Source organism: Xenopus tropicalis, chromosome 9 (genome assembly GCF_000004195.4).
Source record: "Xenopus tropicalis strain Nigerian chromosome 9, UCB_Xtro_10.0, whole genome shotgun sequence".
Taxonomy (NCBI): Eukaryota; Metazoa; Chordata; class Amphibia; order Anura; family Pipidae; genus Xenopus; species Xenopus tropicalis.
Window position 1 is genome coordinate 5,402,553 of NC_030685.2, and position 16,171 is coordinate 5,418,723.

Consider the following 16,171-nt stretch of genomic DNA (forward strand, 5'->3'; position numbering starts at 1 on the left):
CTTGCTGATTTAGATGGGAACCCTGATAGGCAACTCTGTACTGCCACTTAACCATTTATAGGTGAGCGGAATAGAGTTCTGGGTAAGAAGAATATATATGTTCAAGATTTTGAACAACAGGGAGGAATGTTAGAGAAAAAAGAAACCATCTTGTTTCTTTTCTCCATCTTGTTCATATCATTTAATATTAGAAGGGTTGTGAAATACATTGTATAAGAATGTTTCTTTTTGCTGTTGTAAAAACATTTATGATGAGTCCGCAATCTTGTGAAAAGCATGTTGGGTGTGTTAGTCAACTGGGCCTCTTTGTCTGTTCTGTTCTTAGAGATAACAAAGCTAACTACTGATAAGACTGTTTCAGGACTATAAGACAAACATGCTTTGGGTTATTCAATGTAGTATCAGCTCATAGGCAATTCTCATTTAAGAATGTCTGGATACTGCCTTCGTACGTACGAATAAAATGTAGCTACAATCAAACTGGCCTATCCAACAGTATTTCCTTGACAAGATGGAGATGGATTATGGAGGTGGATATAGAGATGGAAATGGATTATGGATTATGGAGGTGGATATAGAGATGGAGATGGAAATGGATTATGGAAGTGGAGATAGAGATGGAGATGGAAATGGATTATGGAGGTGGATATAGAGATGGAGATGGATTATGGAGGTGGATATAGAGATGGAGATGGAAATGGATTATGGAAGTGGAGATAGAGATGGAGATGGAAATGGAGGTGGATATAGAAATGGAGGTGGATATAGAGATGGAGATGGAGGTGGATATAGAGATGGAGATGGAAATGGAGGTGGATATAGAGATGGAAATGGAAATGGAGGTGGATATAGAGATGGAGATGGAAATGGAGGTGGATATAGAAATGGAGGTGGATATAGAAATGGAGGTGGATATAGAGATGGAGATGGAGGTGGATATAGAGATGGAGATGGAAATGGAGGTGGATATAGAGATGGAGATGGAAATGGAGGAGGATATAGAAATGGAGGTGGATATAGAGATGGAGATGGAAATGGAGGTGGATATAGAGATGGAAATGGAGGTGGATATAGAGATGGAGATGGAGGTGGATTTGGAGAATTATGGAAAATACCCCTGGTTTCTGGTTGTCTGGCCCCTTCGATATAATAAATGTGAGTGCTGCTTGGGGATGGGCAGTGTTCTTCCGCTTGATTCACTGGTCCCTCAGCCCAAAGCCACGGCCCACCCCCTTCCTCCTCCCTTACTAACAGATTTCTTCTTTCTTTCTTCCTGTACAAGCCACACTGTGCGAAGGCGAGACCAACCCATCCGCTGTCGCTGGCAAGCCATTCCGGGGTTCTCAGGAACGTGTTGAGAGAGAATAAAAGCCGGAGACCAAAGAGTCCAAGGTAAGTTTTATAACATTTATTGGTACGGGTGGAATCCTTCCAGGGGGCTTAGGACTATCTGCAGCCAACTTACTTTTATACGTAACTCAATGGCAGTGCCATTCTCCTCTCTGTAATCACCTTGGTGGCATTTCTCTGCGCCCCCCCATGGCTTTAGTAGTAATCCTATAATCCCCCAACCTCTGAGCTCAGTGGCAGTGCCTCGCTTACTACACATACATATCAGTGGCAGTGCCATGCTTACTACATGTACATATCCGTGGCAGTGCCAGGCTTACTACACATGCATATCAGTGGCAGTGCCATGCTTACTACATGTGCATATCCGTGGCAGTGCCAGGCTTACTACATGTACATATCCGTGGCAGTGCCAGGCTTACTACATGTACATATCCGTGGCAGTGCCAGGCTTACTACATGTACATATCCGTGGCAGTGCCAGGCTTACTACATGTACATATCTGTGGCAGTGCCAGGCTTACTACATGTGCATATCCGTGGCAGTGCCATGCTTACTACATGTGCATATTAGTGGCAGTGCCATGCTTACTACATGTACATATCCGTGGCAGTGCTATGCTTACTACACATGCATATCCGTGGCAGTGCCATGCTTACTACATGTACATATCAGTGGCAGTGCCATGCTTACTACATGTGCATATCCGTGGCAGTGCCATGCTTACTACATGTACATATCAGTGGCAGTGCCAGGCTTACTACATGTACATATCCGTGGCAGTGCCATGCTTACTACATGTACATATCAGTGGCAGTGCCATGCTTACTACATGTACATATCCGTGGCAGTGCCATGCTTACTACATGTACATATCAGTGGCAGTGCCATGCTTACTACATGTACATATCAGTGGCAGTGCCATGCTTACTACATGTACATATCCGTGGCAGTGCCATGCTTACTACATAAACATATCAGTGGCAGTGCCATGCTTACTACATGTACATATCCGTAGCAGTGCCATGCTTACTACATGTGCATATTAGTGGCAGTGCCAGGCTTACTACATGTACATATCCATGGCAGTGCCAGGCTTACTACACATACATATTAGTGGCAGTGCCACGCTTGCTCTGACACACGGCCCAGGCTGATCCTCACCTGCCAGGCTTACTACATGTACATATCCGTGGCAGTGCCAGGCTTACTACATGTACATATCAGTGGCAGTGCCATGCTTACTACATGTACATATCAGTGGCAGTGCCATGCTTACTACATGTACATATCCGTAGCAGTGCCATGCTTACTACACGTGCATATTAGTGGCAGTGCCATGCTTACTACACGTGCATATTAGTGGCAGTGCCAGGCTTACTACATGTGCATATCCATGGCAGTGCCAGGCTTACTACACATACATATTAGTGGCAGTGCCACGCTTGCTCTGACACACGGCCCAGGCTGATCCTCACCTTCAGCTCATTGGTACAGGGCTGGCCTTCATGTAAGGGTGCTACCAGCTTAACATATGGCACAGAGGCATTGGGTTCCTGGCAGTGCCACTTGTCACGTTGGCTTCCTATTATGTGGGGTTGTTCCCTTTAGCTGAAGTTGGCAGCTGAGCATTTCTCATGCCATTTCTTCCTGTTTCTATTGCAGACTCCTGCGTGAGAAATAGTCTGAGAGCGACAGACAGAAGAGAAGGAACCCGGGGGCAGGCAGCATGGGAAAGCACAGCATTTGGTGCCTTGTCCTCTGCCAGTGCTTGTGGCTTTGGGGGGGAATCGCTTTGCCCACCACCCTCCCCACCCTGCTGAATAGTGATAGCAATGGCACCGTCCCTACTGCCACAATAGAAGAAACCACAGACAACCAGGTCCAGCCTTTAGTAATGGAAGATACAAACACTGAAACTATAACGGACACTCCAAAGCCAACAGAGATCGGTCATGCCAATGAATTGAAGCAACACGTCCCAACACAAGCCCATATGGAACCAGAGCCTACGTCTGCCCTGTCGTCTGCCCAATTAAATAAACTCAATGAACCAGTCCAGGAGAAGAATGATAGCCAGACCACTCCTTCCCCTGAGGGCAAAGATCTTGGTTTACTTTCTTCTGAGAGTGAAACTACTCAAATGGACACAGTGACCACTGCGACTGAACTGGAATCCACCACCGCTGTGAGCACGAGTGGTCCCATCTCTACTGGCCATGATGGCAAAATAGCGGTTATTGATAAGGATAACGAGCCCACTGTGTCCAACAATCCAACCACCAAACATGACCCAAGCCAGACCCATGGTACATCTGACGGCCTTTTCACTCCTTCCCCTGAATCCGGTAAAATAACTAAAGCCAGTGACGAAGGCTCAGACTCACACTCAGGGACCAATCATGGTAGGCACAACACGGCATCCCCTAGCAAAGATAAAGATTATCTACGACAGTGGCTACTGATCACGCTGATTGTCATTTTCACACTGATGTTAATTACAGTCATTGTGGTCCTGGTGAGGAAGAAGAGGAGAAGCAGATCTCAGAACTTCAGCAAGCGAGGGAAAAAGGGAGATGGCAGAGACGTGTGGGCAGGGCAGGTTCCTCAGCTGGGTGATGGGAGGGCAGCAGTGGGTGCTGATGGGCTGGAGAATGGCATGGCTGCACCACTGTTGGAAGATGAGCAGGAGATGAGCACTTTTGTCAGTGGGGAGAAGAAGGGGGAGTCTGAAATTGCCAGTGGGGAGGAAGAAGCTGGGGCAACTAAGATGGCAAGTGGTGAGGGGATGGAAAAGAAAGCAGAGAGCCCGGTGGCTCAGGAGGAGCAGGAGGTTCCTAAGGATGTGAAGCCGGAGATGCAACCAAATGGGGAGGCCAAAGAGGAGCAGTTCCCCCTTCCCCCCGTGGAACAGGACTTGCTGGGCAATGAGGACAAAGCAATTTAGGACTTACTGTGTGGCCCGGCGATCTGAAAAAGTATAATAATTGACCAACAAATTTGATCTTATCTCTGGGAAAACCTTGTGCTTCTGCGGACGTGCAATGGGAACAAGCTTGACTCCATATTGCCAATGCCTGAGGGTGTTTGACTCAAGCCCCCATGTTATATCTCAATAATCGCAATTACCAAAGTGCGGGCATCTTTTATCATTAGACTTTGTAATAATATATAATAATTGCAGATATAAAGTTTGTCTAGAGAGTGGAGATACTGTAGATACTTGCTATCATTATAGAATGACCACTGGCTGTGCCTTTTTATTTAGTGTACTGTCCCTAGTGGAGAGTTTTGGTAATGGTACCAACCATATATTATTAAAATATATACCTGTATATACTGTAAGGTCCAGTTGTGCCCCCAACAGTCCCAGTGCGAGAAGCTACAGCTGGGGGGCTGCAGATGAATTTCAATGCTTTTATTATTATTTCACTTGCTACAGTAATTGACTTTGTTATTTTCTTCACTGTGTGTCATACTACAGAAACAATGTGGCAGAAATCAGCTCCTCTCTAGTCAAGGTTCCAGTTCCCACAATGCTTTGTGTGCTTCTGTCTCCTTATGTTCAGTACATGCAAGGCATTGTGGGAACTGGAGAGCTGGTTACTAACACATTGTTTCAGCAGTCAGAACAAGCAGTGTAAGGAATAGTAAGAGATCATGCTATAAATACTGCATGTTGGAATGTTACTTAGAATTATGCAAAAAATGAATTTGTCAAGAATGTAATGTAATGTAATGACTGCTTGATCTGATAGATAAGTAAAGCTGCGAAACATAAGATCCTTATCAGTTTATAGTTATATATAAGTGGGGAGATCAGTATCAGGGTATAGATACTCATTCCCACTATACAGAGCGGGGAGATCATTATCGGCCTATAGATACTCAGTCCCATTATACAGAGCGGGGAGATCATTATCGGCCTATAGATACTCAGTCCCATTATACAGAGCGGGGAGATCATTATCGGCCTATAGATACTCAGTCCCATTATACAGAGCGGGGAGATCATTATCAGGGTATAGATACTCAGTCCCACTATACAGAGTGGGGAGATCATTATCAGGGTATAGATACTCAGGCCCACTATACAGAGTGGGGAGATCATTATCGGCCTATAGATACTCAGTCCCATTATACAGAGCGGGGAGATCATTATCAGGGTATAGATACTCAGTCCCACTATACAGAGTGGGGAGATCATTATCAGGGTATAGATACTCAGGCCCACTATACAGAGTGGGGAGATCATTATCGGCCTATAGATACTCAGTCCCATTATACAGAGCGGGGAGATCATTATCAGGGTATAGATACTCAGTCCCACTATACAGAGCGGGGAGATGATTATAGGGGATAGACATGGTCCCATTATACAGAGTGGGGAGATCAGTATCAGCATATAGATACTCGGTACCGTTATATTAATACTATTATAATTATACTACATTACTTATACAGGATCTATAGATAGTACAGTGCGTGTGGTGTGACACAGTGGTAAGATTAGAGTGTAAGCCCCTCAGTCTTTTTCACTGATACATTATTTATTCAGTTTAAAGGCTATGGGTGGGCACCCAGTTATAGCGCTGCCGGGAAGGGTGCCCTTTGTATCTCTAGCCCAGGGATCCCCAACCTTTTATACCCGTGAGCCACATTCAAATGGCAAAAGTGTTGGAGAGCAACACAAGCATTAAAAAGGTTCCTGGGGTGACAATAAGAGCTATAATTGGCTACTTAATAGCCCCTATGTGGACTGGAAGCCTATAGAAGGGTCTGTTTGGCATTATACTGGGTTTTTATGGCACCAAAACTTGTCTCCTTACCAAAAATTCAAAAATAAGTACCTGCTTTGAGGCCACTGGGAGCAACATCCAAGGGGTTGGGGAGCAATATGTTGCTCACGAGCCACTGGTTGGGGATCACTGCTCTAGCCTATCCATGGCCACACACCCAGGAACTGAACCCAGAGCTCTTTTGCTTATTTGCATCAGCCCAGTAACCCATAGTAACCAGATATTAGCACTAATGAGTATAATTGCCACTGACCAATGGTCAATAGGGCAGGCAGAGGAGGCAGAACCAACAGGCAGTTATGCCATTTGATTGACTTGTATATATTGTAAGACTGTACATTGCTGCGTATCCTTGTAGTGCTTTATAAATCCCATTTGGAAGCAGTGAGCCATTACACAGATCTGTACAATTTCCCCATTCACGTAGAGCAGTTTGGCACAGAGGGAAGTGAGCTCATTGGGGGGAAGGAGACTTACAGCTACCAGTATCCTACTGATGTGCCAATGTCTATTTCTCATCTTTTCCTTCCTCTACTGTAACTGCCAGGAAGCTCAAGCAATAAATAACAAAGCTTTTCCCCTCTGCTTGTAGCTTATTGGGGCAAATACCTGTGCGTCTCTATAAATGCCCCCCTTTCACTAACTAAATACAAGTGTCGGGGATCTCTTTCCCTTGTTTTTCTGTCTGTGACATCATCCAGCCCGGTTACAGACGGGAGAGAAACCTGATTGGCCGGGAAGCCCCAGTGCCCTTCTGGGAGAAAGAGAGTGTCAGCCTTTGGAGCAAGAGCTCTGGGGGAAGGGACATTGCCTGAGACTGAACTGGGAAAGGGTATTTCCCAAAAGCAGGACTTATTACTATTTTCATTTTAAAGTTATTGCATTTTCAACTTGTTATATAAAGTTTATCTTTGCAGCAAAACTGTGTGTGATTATTTCCAAGTGGAACCCCCTGAGGGCTGCTCCTCCGTGTCCACTAGGGGGCGGCATTGCGCTGTATGCAAAGGGAACTCAGTCTTCTGAACTAAGCACAAGAAAGGGTTACATACGTTTTACAAGGGTTAATGCTGTGCCCATTTTTTTGAGCTCTGCCCAACTGTCCATAGACTTTAAGGAACGTATGTAAGTTAAGCTTCCACTAGGGGGCACTATGTCAATTGTTTATAAAGTACTTGCACTGTACTGTACAGGCCTGAACTTGGATTCAAAATAGGCATTCCCAGTACCCAGAGGCACAAACAGCCCCCCCAGCCCAATAAATAGTGACTGTCTGTGGCACCTTACAGCCCCCCTGGCATTCCCAGTACCCACAGGCACAAACAGCCCCCCAGCCCAATAAATAGTGACTGTCTGTGGCACCTTACAGCCCCCTGGCATTCCCAGTACCCAGAGGCACAAACAGCCCCCCAGCCCAATAAATAGTGACTGTCTGTGGCACCTTACAGCCCCCCCCTGGCATTCCCAGTACCCAGAGGCACAAACAGCCCCCCCCCAGCCCAATAAATAGTGACTGTCTGTGGCACCTTACAGCCCCCCTGGCATTCCCAGTACCCAGAGGCACAAACAACCCCCCCAGCCCAATAAATAGTGACTGTCTGTGGCACCTTACAGCCCCCCTGGCATTCCCAGTACCCAGAGGCACAAACAGCCCCCCCAGCCCAATAAATAGTGACTGTCTGTGGCACCTTACAGCCCCCCTGGCATTCCCAGTACCCAGAGGCACAAACAGCCCCCCCAGCCCAATAAATACTGACTGTCTGTGGCACCTTACAGCCCCCCTGGCATTCCCAGTACCCAGAGGCACAAACAGCCCCCCCAGCCCAATAAATAGTGACTGTCTGTGGCACCTTACAGCCCCCCTGGCATTCCCAGTACCCAGAGGCACAAACAGACCCCCCCAGCCCAATAAATACTGACTGTCTGTGGCACCTTACAGCCCCCCTGGCATTCCCAGTACCCAGAGGCACAAACAGCCCCCCCCCCCGCCCAATAAATAGTGACTGTCTGTGGCACCTTACAGCCCCCCTGGCATTCCCAGTACCCAGAGGCACAAACAGCCCCCCAGCCCAATAAATAGTGACTGTCTGTGGCCCCTTACAGCCCCCCTGGCATTCCCAGTACCCAGAGGCACAAACAGCCCCCCAGCCCAATAAATAGTGACTGTCTGTGGCACCTTACAGCCCCCCTGGCATTCCCAGTACCCAGAGGCACAAACAGCCCCCCAGCCCAATAAATAGTGACTGTCTGTGGCACCTTACAGCCCCCCTGGCATTCCCAGTACCCAGAGGCACAAACAGCCCCCCCAGCCCAATAAATAGTGACTGTCTGTGGCACCTTACAGCCCCCCCCTGGCATTCCCAGTACCCAGAGGCACAAACAGCCCCCCAGCCCAATAAATAGTGACTGTCTGTGGCACCTTACAGCCCCCCTGGCATTCCCAGTACCCAGAGGCACAAACAGCCCCCCCAGCCCAATAAATAGTAACTGTCTGTGGCACCTTACAGCCCCCCTGGCATTCCCAGTACCCAGAGGCACAAACAGCCCCCCCCAGCCCAATAAATAGTGACTGTCTGTGGTACCTTACAGCCCCCCTGGCATTCCCAGTACCCAGAGGCACAAACAGCCCCCCCAGCCCAATATATAGTGACTGTCTGTGGCACCTTACAGCCCCCCTGGCATTCCCAGTACCCAGAGGCACAAACAGCCCCCCAGCCCAATAAATAGTGACTGTCTGTGGCACCTTACAGCCCCCTGGCATTCCCGGTACCCAGAGGCACAAACAGCCCCCCAGCCCAATAAATAGTGACTGTCTGTGGCACCTTACAGCCCCCCCCCTGGCATTCCCAGTACCCAGAGGCACAAACAGCCCCCCAGCCCAATAAATAGTGAGTGTCTGTGGCACCTTACAGCCCCCCTGGCATTCCCAGTACCCAGAGGCACAAACAGCCCCCCCCAGCCCAATAAATAGTGACTGTCTGTAGCACCTTACAGCCCCCTGGCATTCCCAGTACCCAGAGGCACAAACAGCCCCCCCAGCCCAATAAATAGTGACTGTCTGTGGCACCTTACAGCCCCCCTGGCATTCCCAGTACCCAGAGGCACAAACAGCCCCCCCAGCCCAATATATAGTGACTGTCTGTGGCACCTTACAGCCCCCCTGGCATTCCCAGTACCCAGAGGCACAAACAGCCCCCCCCCCAGCCCAATAAATAGTGACTGTCTGTGGCACCTTACAGCCCCCCCTGGCATTCCCAGTACCCAGAGAACAAACAGCCCCCCCCCCAGCCCAATAAATAGTGACTGTCTGTGGCACCTTACAGCAGCCCCTCTGGCATTCCCAGTACCCAGAGGCACAAACAGCCCCCCCAGCCCAATAAATAGTGACTGTCTGTGGCCCCTTACAGCCCCCCTGGCATTCCCAGCACCCAGAGGCACAAACAGCCCCCAGCCCAATAAATAGTGACTGTCTGTGGCACCTTACAGCCCCCCTGGCATTCCCAGTACCCAGAGGCACAAACAGCCCCCCCCCCAGCCCAATAAATAGTGACTGTCTGTGGCACCTTACAGCAGCCCCTCTGGCATTCCCAGTACCCAGAGGCACAAACAGCCCCCCCAGCCCAATAAATAGTGACTGTCTGTGGCACCTTACAGCCCCCCTGGCATTCCCAGTACCCAGAGGCACAAACAGCCCCCCCCCCCAGCCCAATAAATAGTGACTGTCTGTGGCACCTTACAGCCCCCCTGGCATTCCCAGTACCCAGAGGCACAAACAGCCTCCCCCCCAGCCCAATAAATAGTGACTGTCTGTGGCACCTTACAGCCCCCCTGGCATTCCCAGCACCCAGAGGCACAAACAGCCCCCCAGCCCAATAAATAGTGACTGTCTGTGGCACCTTACAGCCCCCCCTGGCATTCCCAGTACCCAGAGGCACAAACAGCCCCCCCCCCCAGCCCAATAAATAGTGACTGTCTGTGGCACCTTACAGCAGCCCCTCTGGCATTCCCAGTACCCAGAGGCACAAACAGCCCCCCCAGCCCAATAAATAGTGACTGTCTGTGGCACCTTACAGCCCCCCTGGCATTCCCAGTACCCAGAGGCACAAACAGCCCCCAGCCCAATAAATAGTGACTGTCTGTGGCACCTTACAGCCCCCCCTGGCATTCCCAGTACCCAGAGGCACAAACAGCCCCCCCCCCAGCCCAATAAATAGTGACTGTCTGTGGCACCTTACAGCAGCCCCTCTGGCATTCCCAGTACCCAGAGGCACAAACAGCCCCCCCAGCCCAATAAATAGTGACTGTCTGTGGCACCTTACAGCCCCCCTGGCATTCCCAGTACCCAGAGGCACAAACAGCCCCCCAGCCCAATAAATAGTGACTGTCTGTGGCACCTTACAGCCCCCCTGGCATTCCCAGTACCCAGAGGCACAAACAGCCCCCCCAGCCCAATAAATAGTGACTGTCTGTGGCACCTTACAGCCCCCCTGGCATTCCCAGTACCCAGAGGCACAAACAGCCCCCCCAGCCCAATAAATAGTGACTGTCTGTGGCACCTTACAGCCCCCCTGGCATTCCCAGTACCCAGAGGCACAAACAGCCCCCCCCAGCACAATAAATAGTGACTGTCTGTAGCACCTTACAGCCCCCCTGGCATTCCCAGTACCCAGAGGCACAAACAGCCCCCCCAGCCCAATAAATAGTGACTGTCTGTGGCACCTTACAGCCCCCCTGGCATTCCCAGTACCCAGAGGCACAAACAGCCCCCCCAGCCCAATAAATACTGACTGTCTGTGGCACCTTACAGCCCCCCTGGCATTCCCAGTACCCAGAGGCACAAACAGCCCCCCCAGCCCAATAAATAGTGACTGTCTGTGGCACCTTACAGCCCCCCTGGCATTCCCAGTACCCAGAGGCACAAACAGCCCCCCCCAGCCCAATAAATACTGACTGTCTGTGACACCTTACAGCCCCCCCTGGCATTCCCAGTACCCAGAGGCACAAACAGCCCCCCCCCAGCCCAATAAATACTGACTGTCTGTGGCACCTTACAGTCCCCCTGGCATTCCCAGTACCCAGAGGCACAAACAGCCCCCCCAGCCCAATAAATAGTGACTGTCTGTGGCACCTTACAGCCCCCCTGGCATTCCCAGTACCCAGAGGCACAAACAGCCCCCCCAGCCCAATAAATAGTGACTGTCTGTGGCACCTTACAGCTCCCCCTGGCATTCCCAGTACCCAGAGGCACAAACAGCCCCCCCAGCCCAATAAATAGTGACTGTCTGTGGCACCTTACAGCCCCCCTGGCATTCCCAGTACCCAGAGGCACAAACAGCCCCCCCAGCCCAATAAATAGTGACTGTCTGTGGCACCTTACAGCCCCCCTGGCATTCCCAGTACCCAGAGGCACAAACAGCCCCCCCAGCCCAATAAATAGTGACTGTCTGTAGCATCTTACAGCCCCCCTGGCATTCCCAGTACCCAGAGGCACAAACAGCCCCCCCAGCCCAATAAATAGTGACTGTCTGTGGCACCTTACAGCCCCCCTGGCATTCCCAGTACCCAGAGGCACAAACAGCCCCCCCCAGCCCAATAAATAGGGACTGTCTGTGGCACCTTACAGCCCCCCTGGCATTCCCAGTACCCAGAGGCACAAACAGCCCCACCCGTGCTATTCTGATACCTACTGGGAGCTGCTATCTTGCTCCCTTCCCATTGTTCTGCTGATTGGCTGCTGGAGGTGAGGAGGGGGGGATATCACTCCAACTTGCAGCGCAGCAGTAAAGTGTGCCTGAGTCTGAGCTTTCAGCCAGCGCTACACATTAGAACTGCTTTCAGCTAACCTATTGTTTCTCCTACTCCCATGTAACTGGAGGAGTCCCAAGCCAGACTTGGATTTCTCACTATTGAGTGCTATTCTGATACCTACTGGGAGCTGCTATCTTGCTCCCTTCCCATTGTTCTGCTGATCGGCTGCTGGGGGTGAGGGGGGGATATCACTCCAACTTGCAGCGCAGCAGTAAAGTGTGAGTGAAGTTTATCAGAGCACAGGTCACATGGCTGTGGCACCCTGGGAAATGAAGAATATGGCTAGCCCCATGGGAAAAACAGATTACAATGCAGGATTCTGCTGGAGAAGCTCTATTAACTGATGGGTTTGTAACAAACATGTTTTCCCATTACAGTTTTCCTTTAACACTATTTTTCTTTGCCTGAAGTCTGCTGGGGCCATTGCTGCAGCCACAGGGCTGGAGGCTGAAAGCCAGTTAGTAATACATAATAAAAAGAATTAGAATGACCTGCACAAGCTGCTGTGCCCCAAATATAGTGTATACAGCCTCCAGGGCTCTAAATAAGTGCCAGTCAGGGTGCATGTCCCACATATTATCCGCAGAGGGCGCTGGTGCTGCTCTGTTCTTATGTGTTATAAGTTAGTACTACTGCTCTGCCTGAGCTTTCTCCCCGGGGAACTTGCACTCTGTGGGGCACTTGGGTGCTATAACTCCCACTGCCCAGTAGGGATGTAGCGAACCTCAAAAAAAAAGTTCGCGAACCTGTTCGCGAACTTCCGCCGAAAATTGCGAATATTCGCGAACTTTGCGAACCCCATAGACTTCAATGGGAAGGCGAACTTTAAAACCTAGAAAAGCCATTTCTGGCCAGAAAACTGATTTTAAAGTTGTTTAAAGGGTGCCACGACCTGGGCAGTGGCATGCAGGAGGGGGATCAAGGGCAAAAACTTCTCTGAAAAATTGACCCACGCTGTTTTTCGAAATGATCGGTAATTTTGCGACTTTTTCGTAATTTCCGGCGCTTTCGTAAAGTTATCGCAAGTTTTGCGACTTTTTCGGAGCATTCGTAACGTTATCGTAAGTTTTGCGACTTTTTCGGAGCATTCGTAACGTTATCGTAAGTTTTGCGACTTTTTCGGAGCAGTCGTACCGTTATCGTAAGTTTTGCGACTTTTTCGGAGCATTCGTAACGTTATCGTAAGTTTTGCGACTTTTTCGGAGCATTCGTAACGTTATCGTAAGTTTTGCGACTTTTTCGGAGCTTTCGTAACGTTATCGTAAGTTTTGCGACTTTTTCGGAGCATTCGTAACGTTATCGTAAGTTTTGCGACTTTTTCGGAGCAGTCGTACCGTTATCGTAAGTTTTGCGACTTTTTCGGAGCATTCGTAACGTTATCGTAAGTTTTGCGACTTTTTCGGAGCATTCGTAACGTTATCGTAAGTTTTGCGACTTTTTCGGAGCTTTCGTAACGTTATCGTAAGTTTTGCGACTTTTTCGGAGCATTCGTAACGTTATCGTAAGTTTTGCGACTTTTTCGGAGCATTCGTAACGTTATCGTAAGTTTTGCGATTTTTTCGGTGCCGGCGAACCCAAATTGCGAACATCACGAAAAGTTCGCGAATTTGCGGACTTGCGAACACCCGATGTTCGCGCGAATTAGTTCGCCGGCGAACAGTTCACTACATCTCTACTGCCCAGACCAAATGCCCCATCTATAGTACAGTAAGTCAATATTTAGACCAACTTGCCAATTAATCCTGAAAAGAGCTCAGTCAATAAGCCCTGGCAGAACCAGATCCTTACATAACGGCGTCACGCCTCCTGACTCACATCCTATTTGGAATGAGCCGAGACACCCACAGAACCCAACAACACCCAGAAACCCAAGCGCTACAGGCATGCCAACATCACTCATCATTCAAAAGGGTAACAAATATTGGTATACTTACCCCAGACCATTAGGCAGGTAATGCCTCGGTGCTATTATAGCAAGCAACCCCCCAAATACATCATGCAGGGCACTATTACAGGTTGAGGGGTTCAGAGAGAGATAACTGCATGGCGTGTCGGCTGTAACCCAACAGTTCAACCCATAATAGGAACTAGTGTAGTTCTCATTTCCCTATAATGTCATGGTTTCTCTATGAACAAACACAGAAAGGGGGCTGTTCCTGCTGAATTGGGTTCAGTACAGAGGAATACATATGCAGGCTGTTTCTATAGAGTTGTGCTATGTCTGGGCAATTGCCTAAGCTGCAATAATGTGTACCTTTATCCGACCAATGAAAGGCAAGTGATTAAGGGCCCAGCCGCGCAATGGTGACCCACACACAACCTGCACCTGAATTGGTGGGCATTTTTTGCCCAGAATCCGCCATATTCATCCCCATGGGTTTCAAGCCGACGAATGCATTGATATTTTCCTGCTATAGTTATGATTTCTCTGTGTACAGGGTATGAGAAATTCTAACAGGTTGTCCCTACTCCTTTATGGGCTTGCCCTAAGTTAGCCAACACTGCCTCAAGGTTGCTAGGCTGCGCCCCCTGCTGGCTCCTTATGGTGAGATTATAACACAATAGGAAGGCTATGAGAGCTGACTAGGAAGGCCATGGCTAGGCAGCCTAAGTAAGTAATAATTATAAATGTACCCCTTAATATATCTCTTAGACAGTACCATAGGGAAAAACCAGAAGATTTTGTGGTTATTTATTGCAAAGTAGGGAGCCAATGACAAGCCTGGGGTCCTCCTGCCATTACACAAGTTCTGGTCTCCTCATTCCGGTTTTTCAAAAGGGCTGATATTTTGTTGTTTTTAGAATTTTATTCTAAAAAAGCAGTGGCTGCTGGTTCCTTTGGAGAACCAGAATTTCTTGCATGTTCTGTCACTCTGCCCCCATGTTCCTAGGAGAAAAGGCCCCACCTTGTCATATTTCTCTACCGGAATGTGAGAGCAGAGGCGTTTTTTTTTCCGCTGCGTTTTTTCTCGGCCTAAAAATGCCGCACAAGCCACACATAGTGTTTTTCAGCCTAGTACTGGTGTAAGCAAATCCCGTTTCCATGGTGCTAATAGTGCGAAATAGCAAAAAACGCTGCGTATTTCCGCTAGGTCTGCCAGCTGCCTTTGCGGTTTTACGCAACGCTGTGTCAACAACGTATTTTTCAGAGAAATTTTTGCCCTTGATCCCCCTCCTGCATGCCACTGTCCAGGTCGTGGCACCCTTTAAACAACTTTAAAATCAGTTTTCTGGCCAGAAATGGCTTTTCTAGGTTTTTTTTTTTGAGGTTCGCTACATCCCTACCTTTAAGTATACCCACAATTCCCTTCCATTTAGTGTATAACTCACCTTTATGTTATTTTTACCAAAGAGCAAAGCCTTTCCGCACTTGTGTAAACACATAAAAATAACAGTTTAGAATTTCTGCTTTTTCCCTGCTCTCATCAACTAATTGACCTCCATTTGATACTAAGGGTTACCCCTTCTTGCTTCATTTTCTTTACTAATGCTAGAGATGAGTTCAGCATTATTGTATGTATATCTTTATTAGATATCACCAGGTCCTAAAGAGAATCGTTCCTAGAAGGTTCTTTAACAGCTTGAAAAAAAAAGTTGCCATTTAATCTATGTACAAACCTACTAGCTTTTTCTGAATTGGCCACCCCATTACTCCAGTCAATGTCGGGATAATTAAAGTCCCCCATAATAACAATGTGACCCAGTTGTGAGGTCTCCCCCATGTGTAATAGTAGCTAGGCCTCATCCTCCTCACTGTGTTGTATAATAATTTATTTGTAGCCTTTAGTCCTGCTGAAATATCTACCCAAAGGGATTCCACACCCTCCCTGTTGCTGTCCCTGGTAATTTTTTCAGTGCAGAGTTTACTAATTTTCCCTTTGATATTTACATTATTCAATGAAGACTTAAGGTATACACGGGCAGATCCGTTTGTTTGGCGATGTCGCCAAGTGAGTGGATCTTCTCCCGATATCCCCACCTATGGGTGGGCGATATCGGGAAAATCCAGGATAACATTATTATAACAACGGGCATAGCAAAAGTCGGTCCGAGCCGATGTGGTCCCCTATCCGACTAGATTTTCTAACCTGCCCGATCGATATCTGCCCAATTTCAGGCCAGATATCGGTCGGGCAGGCCCGTCGGTAGTGCCCATACACGGGCCAATAAGCTGCCGAATCCGTCTAAGGGACCCATATTGGCAGCTAGAATCAGC

The 16,171-nt window shown here is 48.6% G+C and overlaps 1 protein-coding gene across 1 annotated transcript; it reads left to right on the forward strand.

Annotated features, from left to right (window-relative positions):
* The first annotated feature begins 1,059 nt into the window (after positions 1 to 1,059).
* spnl (spn like [provisional]) lies at positions 1,060 to 5,132 on the forward strand. The gene is made up of 2 exons (XM_012954146.3): positions 1,060 to 1,392; positions 3,017 to 5,132. Exon 2 carries the CDS (start codon positions 3,081 to 3,083, stop codon positions 4,296 to 4,298), a length of 1,218 nt encoding a protein of 405 aa, XP_012809600.2. The 5' UTR covers positions 1,060 to 1,392; positions 3,017 to 3,080; the 3' UTR covers positions 4,299 to 5,132.
* Positions 5,133 to 16,171: the final 11,039 nt, after the last annotated feature.

What these genes read in the sequence shown, in the direction of transcription:
- spnl (XM_012954146.3), top strand. Translation starts at nt 3,081, where the DNA reads ATGGGAAAGCACAGCATTTGGTGCCTTGTCCTCTGCCAGTGCTTGTGG.